This window comes from Falco peregrinus, chromosome 1 (genome assembly GCF_023634155.1).
Source record: "Falco peregrinus isolate bFalPer1 chromosome 1, bFalPer1.pri, whole genome shotgun sequence".
NCBI classification, from domain to species: Eukaryota; Metazoa; Chordata; class Aves; order Falconiformes; family Falconidae; genus Falco; species Falco peregrinus.
The window spans coordinates 10471787-10495837 of NC_073721.1; the positions used below are offsets into that span (position 1 = coordinate 10471787).

The 24051-nt window shown below is 39.2% G+C and overlaps 1 protein-coding gene across 1 annotated transcript; it reads left to right on the forward strand.

The window, feature by feature from the left end:
- The first annotated feature begins 1177 nt into the window (after positions 1-1177).
- Positions 1178-24051, forward strand: BMS1 (BMS1 ribosome biogenesis factor). The gene is made up of 23 exons (XM_055797775.1): positions 1178-1232; positions 1569-1810; positions 2785-2975; positions 3521-3600; positions 5111-5299; positions 5890-6032; positions 7325-7446; positions 8157-8350; positions 9059-9195; positions 9754-10580; positions 11414-11515; positions 12640-12797; positions 13346-13427; positions 14377-14453; positions 15477-15659; positions 17346-17534; positions 18152-18332; positions 18869-18927; positions 19979-20101; positions 21095-21242; positions 22169-22344; positions 22671-22832; positions 23534-24051. Exons 2-23 carry the CDS (start codon positions 1635-1637, stop codon positions 23768-23770), a joined length of 3936 nt encoding a protein of 1311 aa, XP_055653750.1. The 5' UTR covers positions 1178-1232; positions 1569-1634; the 3' UTR covers positions 23771-24051.

Genomic DNA, 24051 nt, shown 5'->3' on the forward strand with positions numbered 1-24051 from the left:
TCTTGCTATGAGGTGGCGAATGCCAGAACTCAAATTACATGCTTATTCAACTTGTAGGAGGTACTTTTCACAGCAATGATATTAGTAGCTTTCCCTGGACTTTAACGCCAAAAGCCTCTCTCCTGTCATATGAGTAGGTGATGCTGAGGAAGAGGTGGGGCAGGGACCAAGTGCATTCCGTGTTGGACCACTCTTCTACTGCTTGTAAAATGCTCCTGTTTATTGAGAAGGAAGGATTTTGCATGCTGAATATTGAAAACCGTGTTTTCGTTCACATAGCTTGTCAAAGAGAGATAGTGACGACCCAGATTTACCAACGTGGTTATAGTGATCCTGGGCTTACTGCGCTGCTAGGTGTCTTGAGTTCCTCATTTTATGGGAGCCTGTGAGGCCCATTCTTTTCTTCTTGGCCTCCTCCTCTAGCAGCAGGACCAGAGGGACAGCCACAGCCCTTGGCGTTGAGGCCCTGCTGGAAGCTGCCCACCTGGGAAGCAAGATCTGGTCTCTGATCACAGAAGCCGCAGCTCACAACCTGGACACTTCATTAGCAGTCCTGCTCCTCACAGTTTCTTGGCATAAGGCAAATTACCGTGGAGAAGAGGGCTATTCACTTAATTAGGAAGGGGCTGTACCTGTAAGTAACTTCAGGAGGACTTGCCTACATGAGAGGAACCAGTACCCACTTCTCACCTAGAGCCCACAGGCCTAGTCACGGCTTGACGGGTGGTGGTGTTGGCAGGTGAGAAAAGCCCCCATCTCACTGCGTTTCATCCCAGTTCACAGCACTGGGGAGCCCTTCGCGCGGTTTTACTGACTTGTGTGCCCTCCCGTGTCCCCCGGTAAGGATTCCTTTTTTAAGAAAAAGATCTTCACACCGATTCTGGCGCCGCAGCAAGCAGTTTGCAGCGGGGCAGGCCCGCAAGCCCCGAGCGGCCGTCGGACAGCCGAGCCCTCCTCAGGGGCCGTCGGCGGGGCAGCCCGCAGGCTGCCTCAGCCCCCGCCGCCCTTGTTTGTTCCCAAAGGGAGCGCAGCCAGCGGGGCTCGCCTCGCCTCGCCTCGCCTCACCTCGCCGGGCGGGCGGGCCTCGCTGCCGTGTGCGCCGGCAATAGCGCTCCGCCGCAGCCGCCGCCTCGCCCGGAACTCCGAGCGCAGCCGCCGTTTCCCGGGGGCCGGCGGAGGGAAACGGGCCGGGCGGGGCGGGCCCACGCGGAGGCAGCGGCGCGGCGGGACAGGTGAGTGGCGGCGCCGCCGGGGGACCCTTTCCCGGGCCGCAGGGGCCTGCGGGTGGCTTGCCCGGCAGCTCGCCGTCGCGGCGGCTTTGGGACTCCGCTCTGCCCGGGGTTAGAAGTACCGGCCGGGCCGGGGACCCGCGGGCTGCGGGGCGCGGGGCATGGCCTGGGCCTAGCCCTGCGGCCGCCTGGCGAGCGCGGGGAGCGGTGCGGAGCGGTGTGCGGGCCTCGGCGCTTCTCGTGTGCGTCCATGCAGGGAGTGAGCAGCTGCTTTCCCGGAGGTGGCGGGGCGCTGGTTACCGGTGTGCGTGTGCTGACCGCGTTTGCTTCCCCTGTCAGCCGTGCGCGAGCACGAGGAGGCACTTCCCATCGTATCGATTGTAAATAAATTGTTGGAAGAGTAAGATGGAGGAAAAAGAGAAGAAGAAGCATCGTGTGAAGCATAGTGGGCCAAAGGCAGAGAAGAAAAGGAAACGTTATCTCAATGATCTGGGAATAGGAGATGAGGAGAATGCGCGGAAGAGAAACCCCAAAGCCTTTACGGTCCAGTCCGCTGTGCGGATGGCCAGAACTTTCCACAGGTAAGAAATGGGAATTGGCCATAGAGCATACAGGGTTGGCTAGATAGAAGTGTTGGATGAAGTTTCTTTGTTGCGTTGTGTAGAAGTAGACATAGTGTAATTTTCACTGCTGTGCTCACAAAGCTTTCATCGTTTACCAGGTTGTGTTGTATTTTATGCATGTATCAGAAATGTGATGCTTTCTGCATCTGTGTTTTGTGGTACAGCCGTGTTACTCTCAACGGAAACAGATATATGTAGTTCCTTACACTTGGTGGGAGTTTCACATATGTGTTAGCATCTAGGCGCTTGGTGAGCCTGTGTCCAAGCTTTTGCAAATACTGAAGACTTTCTGTTGTGGTTTAACTCAAGTCGGCAACTAAGCACCACGCAGCCACTTGCTCACATCCCCTCCCACAGTGGAATGGGGGAGAGAATTGGGAAAATCAAAAGTAAAATTTGTGGGTTGACATAAAGGCAGTTTAATAGGTAAAGCAAAAACTGCATGCGCAAGGAAAGGAAAACAAGGAATTCATTCACTGCTTCCCGTTGCCAGGCAGGGGTTCAGCCATCCCCAGGAAAGCAGGGTTCCATCATGTGTCACTTGGAAGACAAATGCTATTAACTCTGAATATTCCCTGCATCCTTCTTCTTTCCCCAGCTTTATGTAGTGAGCATGATGTTCTGTGGTATGAAATATCCCTTTGGTTAGTTCGAGTCAGCTGTCCTGGCTCTGCTCCCTCCCAGCTTCTTGTGCACCCGCTTGCTGGCAGAGCATGGAAACCGAAAAATCCTTGATTTAGAGTAAGCACTATTTAGTATCAACTGAAACTTAAGTGTGTTATCGACATTCTCGTACCAAATCCAAAACGCAGCACTGTAGCAGCTACTAAAAGGAAAATTAACTTATCCAAGCTGAAAGCAGAGCACATAAAAAGAATATATATTACTGTTTCTTAAGTTCTTGTATTTATTTATTACAAATTTCTTCTCAGAACTCAGGATTTGAAGACTAAAAAACATCATATTCCTGTGGTCGACCGTACTCCTTTGGAGCCTCCTCCTGTGGTGGTGGTTGTAGTTGGCCCTCCCAAGGTGGGGAAGAGCACCTTAATAAAATGTCTCATTAAGAACTTCACAAGGCAAAAGCTGGTTGAAATCCGGGGTCCTGTTACAATTGTTTCTGGTAAGAACAGGAGAAATGGAAATGCTTATTTTGCACTCCTTATTTGTCTTGCCTTTAGAGCTAGGACATGTTTATGTTCTCTTAATTTTTGGTCATTGTAAAGAAATCATTTGAATGTGTTACCAGGCATGCTTATTAACAGTAGAAGAAAAATGAGATTTAGGCTTTGGGGGGACTTGCCCCTCTAAACTTGTTTTCTGCCCTGCTGGGGATCCTCATTCTGGCTTTTCCTGGTTTCATTCTAACCTCTACACGTTTCCCATTCTTTTGGGAAGTAGTATTTTTTGAAAAGACCAAACAACTCCTTTGAAAACATGTACTCAACCTGATAATTTTAAACAAAAATGTTAAAACTTAGCAGAATTATAAAGATTTGAAAACGGGCACCAGTGCAATGATGCATGTTGGTCTATCTGCATGCTAGACAGGAATTTGAATTCCACATACTCTAGACGAACTTCAGGAATGTGACCTGAAAAGAAAGCAGTGGATGGTTAGTTTGCTTCCTCTGTTTCAGTCTTTGATTCTTAATTCTGTAATTTCAGGTAAAAAACGCAGGCTAACTATTATTGAATGTGGATGTGACATTAACACAATGATTGACCTGGCTAAAGTTGCTGATTTGGTAAGTTAACAATGGCATGTGATTTCTAGTATAGTTTATATTGAAAGTACTACTTCTGACTTGACTGCGCCAATGTCAGATTTCTCTACCTGTTGCTATGGAAGGAAAAACTGTGTTCGGTTTCAGAGAACAGGACTGAGCTTGAAAATAAACCTAATGTTCTGGAGCAACTCCTAGGACTTTCTTTATCCTGGGGGTGGGGGGAATTAAAGTGTGTGTGTATTGTGGTGGGGAGGATGTGGAAGAAGGGAAGTACAACTGTAAACTTTTAATGGAAGATCTTGCAACAAGCCAAGGTAATTAATAGTCACTTTTCATTGAGGTGTTTTGGTCAAACAAAAATGTAAAATTTACATTTTTACAAACAAAATGTAAAATCTGAGAATGGTTTTTAGTCAAGAAGCTTGCAACTAATGTATGAAGCAGAAGTAACATATTAGTTTACTGGCTGGTTTTATGTGATGCACTCTGATGTCTCCATCTTTGAAGATCACTGTGTAGTATTATGATTGATTTCAGCAGAGTGTGGTCACCATTGTAATGTACTCGTAATTTTTGGTTCAGTTATTGCATCAATGGATCTCGGGGACCCAATGCATGATCCATTTGTCTGTTTAGATATATTCTGTGTGGATTTAGAGTTTATTATCTGATCAGGGTTTGGGATCCTTATGTAAATATTAACTATCTAAATACGTGGGTGTGCTAATCCAGATACTGTTCTACTTGTATGCTTTCTACTTGAGGAAGGGAGATGTATTAAAAAATACTAAAATTTTTTGTTAGTAGAAGTGACGGATGTTTGAGGTTCTGCCTGCACATGGTGGTGCTGAGCATCTGCTTGGTTTTATTGTTAGGAGGCTGAGATGACAGAATCGCTTGCAGATCTCTGTTGTCGGTTGCCATGTGTTTTGCTGAGGCCCTAATACGACTTTGCTTGTTTTCTCATGGGACTGTTGGGTGTTGTTTTCCTGTGCCAGTGTGTTTTAGTGATGCGTAACAATAATTGCAATGTGTGAACTAAGTTTGCCTCATTTTAGATTATTAATGCCTTAGAGGCGTTAGTGCATCCAAGACACAAAGTATTTTTTTATTAATTTCCTCAGACATTCCTGCAGATGTTGGAAGGTACTCAAGTTTGCTTATTTTAAATTCACCAAGTAAACACCTATTCAGACCTTACTATGATGCTGTATGTTGTTGTATTTGTAGAGCAGCCTTACTCTTCTATAGTTTTTTCAGAGACAAGGAGCAAATCAAACCTATATAAAGGAAATCTGATTGATTGGTAGAAGAGATTTGATTTCCTAAGGCCCGCTAACTTCTACAGCAGCTAAGACCCATACTTTAATCAAAAAGCCAAAGCTGATTTTCAGGTTATGCGAAAATAAAACTTTTTGCCAAGATTTTGGTTCCTAAGAAGCTTACGACTTGAAAGGTGTGGTTTTTGACATCGGCTCCTGTGGTCACTGTGGTATTAGTGTAATGAAATGCTGACTTGTGTTTTCAGGTTCTAATGCTTATTGATGCCAGCTTTGGATTTGAGATGGAGACGTTTGAATTCCTGAACATTTGTCAGGTACATGGCTTTCCCAAAATTATGGGAGTTCTCACCCACCTCGATACATTCAAGAACAACAAACAATTAAGGAAGACTAAAAAGAAGTTAAAGCACAGATTCTGGACTGAAGTGTACCCGGTATGACATAAATATTATTTTTTTCTATATATTTTGCATTGTGGAAGTGAAATTAAAAGTGGGGTGATACTGAAGTGTTTAGTATGTTCTTACATTTCTTAAATAATACACATATATATATTTAGACATATTTTTATACATAATATATTTTTAAAATCATAAATGGGCAATGCTGATGTTGTGTCAGATTGTATAATCTTTCTTTTATTTGCTAAAATACTTGTGTAATTATTCTGTATCCCAGTGTGACAAGCCACTGAACATGAGATACTAGTTAAAAGGTCTGTTATGCAGGAGTGTATATATATATATATATATATATATAAAAAAGGAGTAGCTGCTTGCAGCCTGAGAGACAAATTGACCTTTGTACGAGGTTTTCTGGATGTGAGTTTTTTCCCTTAAGATTCAGGGGGCCGTTTTCACATTCAAGTGAACTAGTTAGCTTGATCTTTTGGAACCAGTTGTAATCTACAATTTCCAATTATTTGGAACAAATTTGAGACAAATTTGAATTGCATTACCTTATTTTAGTTTTGTAGGTATTTAATTGATATTTAATGTTTTTATGTCTTTTTAATGTGTTTTAGGGTGCGAAGCTGTTTTATCTGTCTGGGATGGTTCACGGAGAGTATCAGAAGCAGGAAGTTCACAATTTGGGACGTTTCATCTCAGTTATGAAATTCCGACCTCTTACTTGGCAAACGTCTCACCCATATGTTCTTGCAGACAGGTGTGTGCTTTTCTCTCTGTTCTTCAATCTCAGCATAGACAGCACTTTGCTGTTTAAGAAAACTGTGATACTAGAACCAGTCAGCTCTGTGTGAATGGGTATTTAGTGTTACCTAGATGGCTCTGGGGAAATGAAAGCGTACTTACCAGGTTTGTGCCAATAACTTCAGCCATTGAGTTTTCACTTGCATCGGATCATGTAGACAGGCGTTTGGTATATTGTAAATACTTTTGAAACACAGAAAAAAAATACTAAGATAATCCTGCTTGTTGATGATTTTATTTAATTTCTGTGGAAAAGAAACAGCATGCCAGCAATTTAGTAATGTCTGGTGAATTAGTCCTCTTGAGTTCTTGGAAACACCCTTTCTGCTACATCTCCACATACAGCATTTGATTCACAGTCTCTTTGGAACATGGAAGTGGTCTTGATGGTGGCTGTGCCTACCTGAGAAATTACCTCATCTTTCATATTTTATTGCCAGAATGCTTACAGTTAGGACTAAACTCCCACCAAGTGTCCAAGGTGCCTAGAACAAAGCTTTTTCAAAGCTTCACTTCTTTGGAAAAAATTGTCAGAGAAGTAGATAAGCATTATGCGAAGTCCTGCAAAGTACACAGAGAGGGGAAAGTGAGAAAAAAATATTTTTTTGTCTTTCAGTAACATTGTTTTATGTTGCTATAACTGTTACAGTTAGGTTGGTTGGTAGGTCGGTTTTAAGCTGATTTGCAGCCAGAATGTGTGCCTTTCGTCCTGGGCTGTGTGGTTGTTTGGCCTCCCTTGTGCAGTGTAGAAAGGAGCTCTGGAAGGAGTTTCTCCCCACTGCTATGCCTCAAAACAGCCAGTTTCCCCTTCCCTGTGGTAGTTTTGGTATTGCTCACTCCTATTATTAGGGAAAATAAAGTGTTGTATGGCTGCAGGGAATGTGACTTTCAGTTGTTTTCCCTCTAATGGCAAAAGTGATTTAAGGAGGGTTGTGTGTGAAAAGTGTACAAAATCTTATGTCCTAGGAAAGCAGTATGTGTTTAGTGAAATGTCAGTAAGTCTTTTGGAAATACATTGTTGAACACGATTATAGGAGTTTTAAAATACGATTTAAAAGTATTTTTGAAAGATCTTTTTTTCCATTAATTTTTTTTCTTAAGATCATTCGATTTTGATTATTAGTCTGCAGAACATGCAGTGGCTGCAAGTGATGCTGCAGTTCCCTTGTTAAATTACATTTTTTCAAAAGTTACTGTTGGAGAACTGCTGGATATTCTAACTTTTTTTTTTTAATTAATGTTGAGTAGAATGGAAGAGTTGACAAACCCAGAAGATGTTCGAGTCAATCCTAAATGTGACAGGAAGATATCACTTTATGGGTACTTGAGAGGAGCACACCTAAAAAACAGAAGTCAAATTCATATGCCAGGTAATTTGTCAGATTCTTAAAACTGTTTTTGTGCTGATGTATGAATAACAACATAGCTGTTGCTATTTTTATTGCGGAATGATTTGTGTCTTTAAACTGTATGTTGTAAAATAGATTTTTCACCTTTCTAAATACACGTTATGCTTTTGGAAATTACTTTTCATAATACCTTTTTTTGTAAAAATGATTAATTTATATAGTTTTGCTTTTAATTATGCATTTTTGGTGCAGTGTTAAACACAGTATTGGCAATGTCTGAAGTTTTTCAAAGGTGTTTTGCTTTAAAAGGTGCTTGAAGTGCAAAACATACCTGCCCTAATAGTAGAAAGTAAATTTGGCTTGTGTAAAACTTCTCGTAATCATTGAATATATTTAATATTTTAAGTGAATGATTTAAAAGCTTAAATTCAGAAATATTTTAATAATAGATTTACAGACCTACTTAGAAAAGAGAGTTGCTGGTTTTCTCATTTAAAAGCAAGCAGACAAACCCAGGGCTCTGCAGTATGCCAGTGAACTTATGTATGCTTTTCTAAGTTCAGGGGTAAGGCAGAAGAACTGGATGTTTGATACAGACGTTGCTGTTGATGAATTACTGAATGCTGTGATGGTTTAGATTTTTTCCCTCGTATCTCTTCATGGGGAATTGCACAAATTTCAGAATCAAAACTTCATAAAAACCTTATTGCTTCCCTTGTCTGTTGCCCCAGGTGTAGGAGACTTTACTGTGAGCGATGTGAGTTTCCTACCAGACCCCTGTGCTCTACCTGAACAGCAGAAGAAGCGTTCCTTAAATGAGAAAGAGAAACTAGTCTATGCCCCTCTTTCAGGAGTTGGGGGCATCGTGTATGATAAAGATGCTGTTTATATTGACCTTGGTGGAAGCCACGCTTTAAAAGAAGAGGTAAGAGAATGCTGTTGATAATTCGAGTTCTCTTGCAAAACATAGTTTTTATCCTTAGAATCAAAATGAGTGTTTAAGCTTATTTAAAATAATCAGTCCTTCTGTATCTGTAGTAGGTAATTTTGTTTTCTCTAGTGATTTCAGAGGAGGGGTATTTTATTGTCTCTGTGTAAAATACTGTGCAAAACATTTGAAGGGTTGGTTAATATTATGTACCTAAAGTTAGTTTCATTAACTTTCCAGACATCGATTTAAGATTTATAAAAACTTCTGGTACTGGGATATTATCACGTGTATTTTGCAGGGTAGGGTGACTGTGGAAGGTCACTTACAGGATTTGACTGGTCAGAGGAAGAGGTGGAAAATGTTTGCATACAGATTGAATTCAGTGGTTTCCCCTGTGTTGTGCTAAATGTTAAATACGTTTGGTCTGTGATAATGTATGCTTGCTGGTACTTACTGTAGTGGTTATGTGCTGTGAGGGAGGCCCTCTTGAATTTTCCTTGTGTTAATGTTGTATGCTTTCTTGAAGTGTGAAGACGGGAAGGGGGAGAACTTACTATTGTGAGAAAATGTTTCTTTAAAATGCTTTGGATTTTTTTCTTGTGTATGCATATTTTGTTTTAGGCATATTAATGACTGTAAGCTGCTTATTAGACACTTGTTTATTCACTCTAACTGAAAAGTAAAAAAATCTTGGCTTTCCAGGAGGAAGTGAGACCAAATCATGAACTAGTTCAGAGCCTCATCTCCACACATTCAGCCATTGATGTTAAGATGGCGTCAAGCAAGGTCTCTCTCTTCATGGACTCCAGACCCTTAGGTTCAGAAGACGTAGGACAAGAGTAAGTTTTGAATGCTGAGCCTTGTTTGAGCGTGAATGAATCTTTAATGTCAGGCTTTAATTTAGGAAAAAAATTCAATAGAGCACAGTTAGTAGAATGGACTATTGCCTGATTCTTCCTCTTCTGAAACTACTTCTATGCCACGTGCATTTTGAGGTAGGAATAATGGATATTAGAAGAGTTTTGCTTTGCGGGCAGTATAGTCCTGCCTTCCAGGAGTTTCTTGCTGGTACAGCCCTAGGTAACAGTTCTGTTGTTTTTCAGAGTTCTGGAGGATGGCAGTTATAATCTCCAGGAAAATTCATTGTATAACTTGTTTTCATTCCAGGGAAAACAAAGATACTTCTTGGAATTATTTATGGCTATAACATAGGGTGTATTCTTGAGTTAAGCATTCCATACTTAAAAGAATTCCATTGCCTTTGTTATGTTCTCCATAACCTTGCTGTGTTTAAAAAAGGATAAAATGAAAATAATGTTAACATAAAGCTTCATTGTTTCATTAAAATTTTCTTGTGCTTTACCATCTTACCCCATATATGATCTTCGGAAAACCAGGTTTGTGATGCCAAAAGAAGAGAGACAGGTTGATTTGAAGACTGGAAGAGTACGTCGGAAGGCATTATTTGAAGAAGAGGAGAAAGAAAATGATGATGCAGTAAGTGATGAAGAAGACGACCAAGAAGAAGAAGCAGAAGCAATGTCTGAGGATGGAAGTGATGGCGATGATGAAGATGATGCTGAGGAGGAAAGTGACAGAGAGCTATTAGGGGAAGAGATGGCTGTTGGGAGAGCCAAACGTCTGAAAACAGATGTGGCTAAAGAAGAAGCTGTGAATGAACTGCCAGCATTTGCAGACAGTGATGATGATCTTGAGATGAGTTCTGAAGAGGAAGGAGGAAAAACTGGCCCTGAAGAGAGTGAAATGGAAGAAGAATGTGATGATGAGGAAGAGGAGGAGCAGCAAAGGACTTACGAAAATGAAAGCTCAGAGAGTGAATTTGAGACTGCAACCAAAAGAGCAGCTGAATCTAAGCAGTATGAAATAAATAGTGAAGATACAGAAATGAGATCACAAATCTCAGATCACAGTCTGAAAAGAAAAGCAGTGCTCACTACAGATTCAGGAAACTGTACAGCAGAAGAAGCATCAGAATCTGAGGTTGAAAACTCTTCTGTCGAGGGTGATGGTGAAGAAGGATCGCGTGATGACTTAGAAGTTGAAGAGTCAAATAGGAAGGGATTTCAGCACACTCAAGCTAAGCAAGCTGGTAGTACTAGACAGACGAAACTTAAAGCTGTAGAAGCTGAGGATGACGATGTAGAGAATCTACTGCGAGGGGAAGAGGAGTATGAAGAAAAAGATTTTTCTGCTGACACGGCAGGTAGACTGTAAATGTTAACATTTTTTACTGCCCCTTTTTAATTGGGTTTATTGTTAAAGGATATTATAATTAGTAAATATTATATAATGTTGCCCCTCAAATATATTTATATATGTAGTTGTTAAGTGGCAAACTTAAGTTGGGAAACCTGGGATTATCTGCTTTTTTATTAAGCCTTTAATTTGCAGTGTGGTATGCAGGTCTCAGGTTTCCTTTCCCTAAAATGGAGGTGATTAAGTTTATAAATGTCATTGATTCTGCATATATTTCTCTTAACTTTAATCTTTGTGGCTGTGTGTGTAAAACAAATGATGATGCTTTTATTAAATTTAGAAAGAATAAAACATTCTTGGAGGAATGTTGCGAAAATGTATTAACTACTCATTGAGCCCTGGAGCAGGTTGCCCAGAGAAGTTGTGGAACCTCCAGCCTTGGAGATACCCAAAAGCCATCTGAACGTGGTGTTGGGCAACCTGCTGTAGGTGTGACCGGGCTGGACAGGATGACCTCCAGAAGTCTCTTCCAACCTCAGCCATTCTGCAGGTCTCTGAAGAAGACACGTACCACCATGAAAATGATCAAATCTGTTCCTGTTGCTAGTTATGTCTTAAACTTTTGTCCTAAAATTAGGACTTGTCAGGAAAAAAAAAATCAGTGGTAGGATTTTTTAGCCACAATTTAGTTTTGGTCTATATATGGAGCATGAGAAAAAGAAGCTGGGTTGTGCCTACACTTCTTAAGCCTGTTGTCATGTCCTTATTTAAATTATTTGTGTATAGCTCCTAATTCTTGTTCTCTTTTGGAAGTAGAATGCAAATTTTTTCCCTTTTCAGGTGCACTTAAGTGGAAAGAGGACCTTGCACAGAAGGCAGCTCAGGCCTTTCTAAGACAGCAACGTTCAACCCCCAATCTTCGTAAACTCGTCTATGGAACAGGTACAAATCTGTTTGGAAACTTGTGCTGTCTTCATATATGGTAGCTTTTTAGCTGTTACCAAGTTTGCAAGTCTGCATCTTTGAGCACTGTCTTTTACTGGGAGGTTTCAGAGAGTTAATTGACTTTTTTTCATTGCTGATACTAATTTTCACTAATAATTGTAATAAAAGACTGTTTTTACTTCTCCAATAAAAAGCATTTTGAGCTCATTTTGCAGACTACTTGATTGTTACTCATGTTTTCCGATACAACTATTTTCCCCGAAACATTTAAGGTTCGGTTATTTATAGAACTATCTGGTAGATACTATGCAAATCCATTGTGGTAATTGTGTTTCATAAAGGAATATAATTTTTTGGCTGTTCTCCGGAATTTCTGTTTCACAGTGACTGAGAGTGGAATATTCTCTTAGATGTGACTTACTGTTTTGTCTGTAATAAGGGTGTTTGTCAAGGAAAAAGAAAAGCTAGCTGGCTTAAAAGGAAGAGAAAATTTGCTATTTATGTTATTTGTCCTGTTTAATTCACAACTTTTCCAGTAGTTGTCTGAGTGTACAAACCTCATCATGCAGAACCTCTGTAGAACACTATGAGAATTTGGGTTTTGTAAACCTTCCATAGTGCAGGAGCAGGAAGGTTTGCTGACAGATTCTCAAATACAGATTGTTTTGGCATTGTTTCTACAACAAACATCATGTGTTTGTTTATTGGGCAGTTATTATTTTTTTTTTTTTTTTCAATTATTCCAGGTATGGAAATAGAACCAGATTTCAGGTTGTTCAAAGAAGTTTGAACTATGTGGAATCTGTGAAATGAATTACGTGTTTCCATGTGGAACCAACTGCACAACTGAAGTTCACGATGATCCCGGTGTATAGTATCTCCCTGATTGCTGCTCTCCTTATTTTGTCCCTGTGAGGGTATTAATTTAACTCTTACACTGGATCAATATACCTTTCTTCAGTCTTTTGTTTTTAACACTGTTTTTAGTTTGCATCTTTCTGCCCCTCCCCCCGCCCCCCCCAAGCTACTGCAGGTATTGTGGAACATAAGGCAGAAGAGAGGTTGTTAATGTAATCCATGTACTTTGGGGGAAATAATCACAGCTTCTGTGTTTCCTTTAGCTGTCGAGGATGAGGACCACGAGAGTGAGGATGGAGGTGATGAACTTGGAGGTTTGTTTCATGTCAGCCGTCCAGACAAAGCATCCAAACAGAAGGCTAATGCTCTTGACTGCTCCAAATTTCTGATAGAAAGGCCACAAGACTGGGATTTAGAAGAGGTAATACCATTGGATAATTGCTGCTGCGTATATTATAGTGGTTATGTCCTGGCTGTTTCTCTTGAAATACTACTGAGTTGTAATTGAAACAGACCTATGGGAGCTACGGCCGGAACGTCCCATCTTCTGCTACTTGCTGTCCTTATAAGTATTTACAAGCAAACGGGCTCCAAGGTCTGTTTTTACAGGAATGGAATGTTAGAGTAGGTCAGTTTAATGCTTGGCTGTCTTGACTGTTTGGTGGATCATAGTGTGCTATTTATTTACTGAAAAGTAAAAAGCAAGGGAACCCCAAGTGAAAATACGATGTAGCGTAGAGACATTTTTAGTGTAAAGACCTTTGGGCAAGAGTTGTATTTGGTTTCACGTCCTGCTTTTGCTGAGGCATTGTGTAGTTGGTAATGATGTCTCGATGTGGAGCTGTGTGTGAGAATATCAGATTATCTCTGAGGTCATATCTCTGATGGAGGAGTGGGGAGCATATTGGAGGATGTTTCTATTGATGACAAGCTGTAACTGTACAAGGCAACGATACTGTTATTTTGCAGGTTATGAGCAGTATTCGAGACTGCTTTGTTACTGGGAAGTGGGAAGATGATAAAGATGCAGCAAAACTGTTGGAGGAAGATGGTATGTGTAAGACTTCTAAAAATGATTATACAGGATTTTTAAGAGAAGTATGACTTTGTAGTTATGTATGTAGAACGTTTTGCTTTAGCAATATACTTGCAAATTTTTTTCAAACTATTGCATAAAGTATTATACAGATGGTAATATAATTAAACATTGCTGTAAATAGCTGTACAAACAGCAGGCAAGTAGCGCATTCTGAAAATAGGCTATATAATTTAAATTAGGAAGTAGTCCTTAGTCAACACTTGGCCATGCCAGCTTTGAGTTACGTATCAGTCAGCTGTTCATCCCCTTCGCATGGTTTCTTTTGGATAGTCTTGGTAGAAATAAACAGAAATTCTTCTTTAGTGGGAAGACAAAGTGGTCGTTCAGATCTGACTGAAAAGTGAGATCTGTCCTCAGATGTTGTGGAGGTGGTGGTTTGTGTGGTGTGTTTTGGTTTTTTTTTTTTTTTCCTTAATTGTGAAATATTTAGAAAATACTAATAAGATGTCTGTGTCTTATATGCAAAATTATTTTGGTTTGACAGGCTTCTATAAGCATTTGTTTTGAAATTTAATTTTTTAAAAATTAATAAAAAGTTTAAATATAGCAGATAATTTCAAAGATAGCTCATTTGCTCTGCTGGTGTCATTAGAGTGCTGACTGGTGTGCTGCACGATCCTTTGGAATTATCTGGACTTTATTTACGTTTTTAAAATCATAACATTGAAGTGATTGAAAGGAAAAGGAGAAGCCACTGATGTTCAGCTGAGAATTTTCACCTGAAACTGTAGAGAGGGCAGAACAGACTTACAAAACTGTTGATGGGAAGAGAAAATATTTGGGCTGAAACTAACCTAAAAGCAGTACAGAGAAATACACAATACTGAAAATAAGAGAAATTGTATGGAACAATATAACAGAATGGTTAATTGTTAGGTCTCTTGGGTGCTTATTGTTGCAGAAGAACTTTATGGAGATTTTGAAGATCTTGAAACCGGTGTTGTGCACAAAGGAAAGCATGCCGCTGAAGGAGATGAGGTCTGACCTGTGTTTTTATGCTCTTTAGCAACATACATGTATATGAGTTTCTGATTAAGAGATAGGTGTCCTGTGTAATAAGTTTAGTTTTCACAAATCAATAGGAAAGAAATCAATGGGTATGAGGAGGAAAAGGTATATGTATTATGGACTTTGGAACATATAAATGTCTGGAATGGCATGTTTTTAGTCTCAAACTACATTGTTGCTTAAAGTTAATTATGTGGGAGAAGTCACCTCACTTATTTAACAGTAGGTGTCAGGCTTAATCAAGAGGTGGAGCTATGAGAGAAGTATTTTAAAACCAAATGTGATCGTAACTGTTTGTACTGTGTCATTTTATCTGATGCAGAAGATTACAGCGCTCTGTTTAAACACAACAAATTGTGGAAATTGACAGTTTCCTAGTTGTTTCTCATATCTGCATAAAAGAAGCTGGTGGAAGCAATTTTATGCCATGGCTTGGATAGCTTCCAAGAACAGAACTGTAGTTGTCTGTGACTACAGATAGAAAAATCAATTTTTTTTTTTCAGACTGAGCAACTTGATGGCTTTACCCTCAATTTTATAATGAAATGCAATGGCATCATTTTGGCAGTTTTCAAAGGGGTCGTGAACAAACTTCCTCCTTTCTGGCCTTTAGAGTGCTGCCTTCCAGCATGCTACTACTCAGTGCAATCAACAATTCCTTTTTTTATTCTTTTATTATGTGGGCTTATTTTAGCTGCAGAATAACAGACAGGGCAGTGCTAGGTCTGCTCCCTGTCATTAAAGTAAGTATTAAGTCAGGAGGTTTTCTCAGTGAAAAGGGATATGATTAGATCATTAAATGTTTTGGTCACTGCTGAAGTTACATCTTCTTGTTTGAATGACTTCAGTTTTAGACAGAAGTTATCATCTTTGAAGGGTCTAATAGTTTGCATTATGACAAAATGTTACTTGATTATATATCTTTAACTGTTAATCAGAATGGGTGGTTTTCTGTGAACTGTTTTATGTGTTTGATAACTTGCTGTTGATTAGTCTGGAAGTGAAGAAGAGGAGGAAGATGGAAAAACGTCCAAACCAGAACCTGAGGAGGAGGAAAAGAAAAAGGAGCGCATGGACAAGAAACGGAAACTGAAAGAAATGTTTGATGCAGAGTATGATGAAGGGGATGCCACATACTTTGATGATCTTAAAGAAGAAATGCATAAACAAGCACAGGTACAAACTGTTAACCGGGCGGTTTATCTGGCTGTACATCTTCAGAAACACCCCGCAGTGTTTGCCAAAGGTTTTTTTCCTGGAAACACGCATGACATTTAGGAGCTAATTCAGAAAGTACATGCAAAGAAATACAGGCTTGTAGTTTTTTTTTATGGTTTAACTCTTTGATTCCATTAGCTGGAAAGACAAACAGTCCAAACAACTGAAAGCTTGATTTTAATTAAGTAGTTAAACTATATTCTAAATCACTGGATAAGTCATAACTTCATCTGCTTAAAATTTTTAACAGTTATTCATTTGTCCCTTAGTGGTGGAACTAGCGTGAGAGATCTCAAAAAAACCCATGAGAGAAGGTACCCCTCAGGAGGAGGAGGTGGGATGGGTGGTGGGGAAAGGCATCCTTTTATGTGTAGGAAGGTCAAAATCTTTCTCATGATAATTTGCGTCCAATATTTTCCTGATATTATTTTTAGTGTGATTTTTGCTATGTTATTAATGGATAAGTAAGTTCTATGTGGCAGTCTTTTTCATCAAACTGTCAGGTTATTTTGAGGAAAAAATAATCGATGACCATTGCTTCAGGGTAACTGTATCCAGAATTGGAGGTGTTGGTTTTGTTTCCAGGCCTCAGTTTTTTAGATGAAATCTTGTAAGCTTGAAAGCAGCTGCTTTCTTTAGATGACTTGGAAGAACGTTGCCTTATATTGCTCATAACTTTGCCTTCTCTTCTGAAAAAATCTTGTCCTAAATAGTTATTAAATTAATCATTACCCTCTTGCATTAGCCTCTGTCTTAAGTGATCATATGAACTCTGGTATACTGATGTGCTTGCTAAGAGAGCTTAAAGTGTAAAGAAGGACATTCCAGTAAAATAATAGAAGATAATTCAGAACAGTTTCACTTAAGGCCTGTTGCAGAAATACGTATCAGCAGTGATTCTACTGCAGGATGGAAGGGCAAGGATCTCAAAGTGGGGATGTGTAAAAGCTTCTGGAAAAAAAACCCCAAACAAACTTGGATGAGAAGATTTGTGCCATATCTCAATCTGAATCAAAATTTTTTTGAGAAGAAAAATTAATAATGAATTTGCTTAAATGTGGCATCTTATAGGTAGCTGAATGTCAGGAGCTAGAACAGGAGGGTGATACTTCTGTTATTCACAACGCTATCTTATTGAATATTTACATAATATCTACATTCATATGGTACAGAAGAGCTTTGAAAAGACCCTTTTGATGGTCTGCAGTGTGAGGATGCACAGAAGTGTTTTTAGGCTGCTGAGTAAGATAGGAGCCCAGCCTCCTCATAAAGTGACACCTTAAAGATCAGGACGTTCACTTTAAAAGTTACTCAGGCTTCTAAATCAAAAATGTGCTTTTGACAGTTATATCTTTAAAATCCAAAGTCACCATTATGAAAGATACATCAGAAGTCACTCAGTCATTTGCTTCTCTTGGGTACTGTCTTTCAAGCAGACTAACAGGCCCACTTGGGATTTCAAATTGGAAGGAATTCATGGTGGCAGAGATCTTGTTCAGAATAAAAAGTCACAAAACCTATCAGATATTTCCCAGAAGATTTATATAAATGTTAGCATGTTTTAAATAGAACTGGCACCTCATGAACAAGTTGTTAATACTTCAGTTTTGTAAAACATGTGGTGACTTTCTCTTTGTCACGTAGCTTAATCGAGCGGAATTTGAAGATCAAGATGATGAGACCAGAGTGCAGTATGAGGGCTACCGGCCTGGGATGTATGTTCGAATAGAGATTGAGAATGTCCCATGTGAATTTGTCCTGAATTTTGACCCTCATTATCCTATTATTCTGGGTGGTTTAGGCAACAGTGAAGGAAACGTCGGCTATGTACAGGTAGGTAGCCAAAGCTGTGAGTGCACTTTGTCGGGACAGGTATGCTTTCTGGAGTTGATAGTTTCTGGAGTTACTATTTATTTTCTGTTTATCAAAGCTACAGTAAGCACAGAGAGATACCTTCATCTTTGCCTCTTGAATAGGGGATTGGCTTTTGACACAATTAACTCTATGGTAGCAGACACTGGATTTTTACAGGCTTAACGGGAGAAATGGAAGAAGTTACTGTTTAATGTTCATCTGCAGAGATGTCTCGGGACTAAGGTCTGATACTGTGATTGCTAAATTGCAAATGTAAATTGTACTGTGGGGTTCGTGGTCTATGAACAAGTGGCTATTGAAAAGTTACTAGCATCTATGTGTGTATATATATATATTTTAGATATAATAGCTTGTATGCATGCAAGCATGACTTTAAAGTGAGCAAAATACTGATTAGCTTTGTCTTTCCAGTCAACCTAGTGTTAATGAGAATATTTGAAGACAGAAGGCTTACTGAATAAAAAATTCTGGTGTAGATGGAAGTTGCTTTCAATCATTCCTGAAAATTAAAGCTTGAATTTCACAATTAATGCTGTTATGCTGTAATAGCATTGTTCATCTTTTCTTCTAATTAGTTGCGCCTGAAGAAGCACCGATGGTATAAGAAGATACTTAAGACACGTGATCCTTTAATCCTCTCATTAGGGTGGAGGCGATTTCAGACTATCCCGATGTTCTACATTGAAGATCATAATGGGCGTCATAGGCTTCTAAAGTACACACCACAACATATGCATTGTGGAGCAGCTTTTTGGGGTGAGAATGTTCTAGAGTTACTATCCTGTATCACTTAATTGTTACAAAATTCTCAAGTTTTACAGGATGTATCAAGAAATTCAGCCAGTAGCTTTTGGAATTAGAAGACCTTGAAAAGTTGTGTTCACTGTGGAATATAAAATAACACCAAATAGTATGGGAAGATAGGCAGTTGCCTATTATTTGTGAATTCTTTGAATGAATTTTATGAAGTATTTGTCTTTTTAACAAATTTTGAGCATTTTGTTAGACTGTATTGTACCAAAGAAGAACCTGATTTGTTGGCTCGGTGCAGAGAGACACTTGCACACATGGTGGGCCCAGCCATGCAAATGCTTCCGTATGTGAATAATTTCTTGTTAACCATTCCTTTAACTGTCATGGGGCTATATACATGAGTAATGACTTGAATGCTGTAAACTTTTTTTTTATATTCACTGAGAATATTTGGCAGGTATTTCAAAGTGTTCTGACTTTTAAGTAGAGGCTAGATTTTGTGTAGTAAAGCTTTTCGTAAATGTTTTGTTTCCTTATAGGGCCCATCACTCCTCAGGGGACGGGATTTTTGGCAGTTCAGTCTGTCAGTGGTGCAACGGTAGGTTTGTTATCACAAAATGTTGATTACTGCTTTCCATGGGTCTTTGGATGAAATGTATAGATTTAGGGAAGAAGGTTTACATACGATAAAGTGTTGATGTTGTAGGAACTGAGAAGGTAGGTGGGCTCAAATTTTTGAAAGGTGTATTATGATTAGATGGGAAACTGGATGGAGGCTTTGTGGTTTTGTTTCCTTTTTTTTTAATCAATTTAACAATTTTAAAATATAACAATATTTAACAAAAATAAAATCTGCAACACTGAAAATGACAAATACTACTTTGTGGTTTTCTGTGAAAGGATCTATACCTACTTGGTTTACTTGGTTTTCAGGTACTAAGTATTTAGATAACTTTTTGAACCTTCTTACAGGATGAGATACTGATGTTCCTGTTATAGTTTGCTCTCGGTGTGACTTTTCCATGTCTTGTTAGGATGTTTATGAGTATCTGAATTAATTTAAGTAATGTTAAAGCAGTATTTATCAACTATGGCCTTTGCATACGTATTACCAAAAGGTAGATTTATGTTTATATGTAACAAAAGCCTTGCATGACATTGTAATGAGCCACAACGGTAATTGGAGTGGTGATGATTATCTCCTTCCTAAAATACCCTTCAAGTCCTTTTACCCAGTCATCTTGTTACATGTATTAAAAAGCTATTTTTGTCATGTGTCCCTAGCATAATATAGTGACTTACAGCAGTGCACAAAGCACTTCTCCTTTGAGACTTCCTGTCTGAGTAAGATTCTGTTTCCTAAAGAGAACACAGCGGAGGTAGATAACAAGGGCTCTTAGATTGCTTCCAAGGTAATTAGAATGGCAGTTTTGAAAATCTCGTTAGTGAATGGTAGGAATGTTATGTCAGCGGCAAGTCAACTAGTCTGTACAAAGTCAATTTGCATTTTGTCAGCTGCTGTACCCCTGTAAAGGTTATAAATTCTGAACTCCACCTGTAAAAAGCAGTGAAATTGTATCATTGAAATGGTTTCTTTGCTATGTGGCAAATATACATTCAGCAATGTCTTTCATTTCTGTATGTTTCAGCCTGATTTCCGGATTGCTGCGACAGGAGTTGTGCTCGATTTAGATAAATCTATAACTATTGTAAAGAAATTAAAGCTAACTGGTTTTCCATTCAAAATTTTTAAGAACACTTGTTTTATTAAGGTAGGTATGTGTACTGTAAAACCACATGTACCGGTGTTAGGAAGGAATGCAACCTGGGACTACATCTGTCTTGCCTGAGGCAGAAGATCCCTGTTATTGTTGCATACTGTTCTGGATCTCAGTAGCTGCTTGGGGTTTTTTTGAGCTCGCTTCATTGTCCTTTCTAAAGGTGCTAATCATTAGCCAATGAATATGAATTATTTTTAATGAGACAAAAATTCTAGAACAGTCTTCTGGCTCACATTCAATGTGGTTTCCCCCTGCCCATCCTTACTCAAACCCACTGATTAGCTTCCCACAGTGGCAGACACCTCTGGAGAATGTGAACCTGTCTCTGGTGTCATTCAGGCAGTTTGAGCCCACTGAATTTCAGCTCTGGGATGACTTTTAGCAGTGATTAGGACAATTACAAAAGTGTTTGGGGCAGGAAGCATTGCAGAAGTGAATTTTCACTGACGTTCCAGCTGTCCCTAGTTGTACTTTCGGGCTCAGGAAGAGGTCAGGTTTATTCTGCTTTTGGGGCAGTAAGCAGTGAAGCACTTAAGTATTCAGACTAAGCATACACAGAATTTTTCCTGACTGACTTGTGATGTATGAAAGAAGCGCAAACCTTGGAGAGCTGTATTGCATTAGAGCCTCACAGCTAGCAACTTAAGGCAGCTGAGTTGCTTTTAAGGTGTGCTGTGTTCCAGCATGTGACTTTAAGAGAATCTGCCTAGTTCTCTTCTAAATATGTTATGTTTTAGAAATTTTAGTTATATATATTTAATGCTAAGAAGCCTGGCTTGTAGTATGTGATTCTAAGTAAGTTATCTTAAAGTTGGCGTGGTAGGTTTGTGGTGTGGTCCACACTTAGCATTTAAAGGCAAGGTTATGTTCTTCCTATTTCTTTGTAAGATATACTTGTGGGAATTACTTATGTTTTTGTGGCCTACCTGGGTCACAGAGAGAGACTTAGCATCTTGAATAATGGTAGGTAATTCACACTTTCAGGGAATGTTTAACTCTCAGTTGGAAGTGGCTAAATTTGAAGGTGCAGCAATTCGTACTGTGAGTGGTATCCGGGGACAGATCAAAAAGGCCCTTCGAACTCCAGTAGGAGCTTTCAGAGCAACATTTGAAGACAAGTTGCTGATGAGTGGTAAGTTGCACTTTCTGTGTAAGTTATCGCACAACTTTCATCCCGCTTCACAGGTTGAAAAGCCGTGTGTCAGAATCTCTGGAATCTGATAATTGAGATGTAAATTCAAAGAGCATGAAATACCTGGTGAGATGCAGAGTGAAATTTAAAAAAATAAAGTATATTTTATATTGGGTTTCTTTCAGTTATACTCGGAAGTCGTATTGTATGCAGATGAAAAGGTTTGTCTTGGAGACCTGTTTCTCGGAGTGTTTTGAAGTGTTTTACACAGCAAGGTGTGCTTTTCTCCTTGAACATGAAGATGAATTGTATTTAGTGGTACAAGTGCTAGAAAGACTTTTTTTCTGAGACCTCCAAAGAGTGGCATTGTAACTCTAGTTCACTGTGTTCCCTAACCTTTTGGGGAAATTATGCAGGGGATGGGGGTAAGTGAGCTTGTATATTTGCTGAGTGTCACTGTGATGTTGAGAAAACGAGTTCATGCTTATTTGGGGTTATATGGCCTCTGTTTTCCTAAACCCATTGAAATTACGGCTAGTGCAAAATAAAAGCAAGCAAATTCTTTTATTAAAGTAGTCAGAGGAAAAGTAAATTGATTTTTTTAGTAATAGTGGAGGCACAGGTACATATATGAACGCCATTGCTAGTTCTTCAATTGAATATGAGTAATGAATAGGGTGCTGTTCAGCTGGCTGCTCCTCAGGAACATGTACTGTTTATGACTTTATGGGGTTTTGCAGAATCCAAGTGTACAAATAGTTATGTTGCTTTTGCCTCATGTTGAAGAGATTTTATATATATACCAAACACAGTATTAGCATGTGGTCTAGATATTAGTTACCTATTATATTCAGGCAATCTTTGCATAGACTGTGGATGTGATGAACTGTTGTTATAGAGCCAAATAACATTTCCTTTTCTTTCAGATATTGTCTTTGTGAGGACTTGGTATCCTGTTTCCATCCCGACATTCTATAACCCTGTAACATCCTTGCTGAAGCCAGTGGGTGAGAAAGACAGTTGGAGTGGAATGAAGACAACAGGCCAGCTGAGGCATGAGCGAGGCATTAAACTGAAACAAAACAAAGATTCTCTGTATAAGGTATATTGGACACATCCTCTCCCCCCAGCCCCCTTTTTATTTAACCAGTGATCACAGTCAGATTTGTACTCTGCCTCAGACCGGTGCAAACCGAGAAAAGCAATGCACGTGGCAGAAGTTTTCTCCAGAAGCTTGCTGAGACTTTTGCTGTAGGAAAATTGGGGTGAACTTACCATTCACAGTTGGATGTCAGGGGTGGTGGTGGTGGGTGTTTGCTTTTTTTCTTGATTTGTGGTGGTTTAGGTTTTTTTCCCCTGAAAGATGGAAAACAAAATAAAAGCTTTTAAGATCATGAATCTTATATATGTTCTATATCATTCTTTTAGCCTATTGTGAGGGAGAAGAGGCATTTCAATAAGCTCCACATTCCTAAAGCACTGCAGAAGGCTCTGCCTTTTAAGAACAAGCCTAAGAATCTTGAGAAGAAAGGCAAGACTCCAAAAGACCAGTGGAGACCAGCTGTTATCAGGGAGCCTCATGAAAAGAAGGTAATTATCACTTACTCTGAAACAAGGACTCCTGAAGGGTAAATGTTGCTTGGACCATTTCTAACTATTTTTTTAGCACTTGAATCTACTGCTAGTGTTGAAGACATACATGCTCCTAGTGAAAAATCCTCACCTGCAGTTTGTTTTGTTCCTGTTTGGCATGCAGTATGTATCTGGAACTGTCACTGAGTGTACAGTGTGTATTTTTTAAACTAGTAGGTCACCTGAAGACTAAATACGACTTTTGTCCTTGTCACAGCACTTGCAAGGTATTTCAGTTGGATGTAGTACTTTTATGTTATGGGCAACTTAAATTGGCAGCTGTGGTCTCTTATTGGACTTGTCATTGCTATGCATTATTAATAGAGACAGGACTTGAAGCAAATACTTGGCTTCAAAAATTGAGAATTATGTGTGTTTGCAAAGGCAGGAAGTTCCAAACTGCAGTATAAGTGTTCTATAGTAGCAAGTAGGCATAGCCTTTTAAATAGTATCTAGCCAAAATCGGGTTTTGCAAAAATGAAACCTTTGATTAACTTCCTAACAAGACAAATAATTAAACCATTTTAGAAATTGGGTGGCAGGTGCAGAAATAATTAGGAACTTGCTTTGAATCTCTGATTCTCTCTGCTGGGGTTAAACTGTTTCTTGCTCACCAAAACTGAACTGTTTGTGTACTGATGCTCTATTTTCTGTTTTAGATATCAGCCTTACTCAATGCTTTAAGTACAGTGAATAATTATAAGATCAGGAAAGCCAAAGTGAAACGTCGGGAACAACTTAAAGAATATCTCAAAGTTAAGCAGAAGGAGGATGAACAGAAATTCCAGAGGCAAAAGGAGGCTAAGAAAAAAATCTATCGCATACTGGGACAGAGGGAAAAAAAGAGGCAGAAGTCAAGCTTGAAAGGATCTAGCAAGGCAGAGAAAAGTATGTAAAATTTCATCAGATTTCCAGACAAATGATGAAATAGGGTAGCTGTGCAATTTTCTTTTTAAGAAACAAAAAGGCCTTGGACTGCACTAGATATGCTTTCAAGAGAAGGAAAAAAAAATGCAAATATGACCTTATTCACACTCTTGAATACATTTGGCAATGTATATACATAAGAAGTATGGATTTTGGTTTTTCTACATGGTATTCTGGAGGACTTTGTATTTCAGTATATTTCTATCCATACTGCACATTCTGTCTAGCCAATAAAGTATTTTAATGTCAA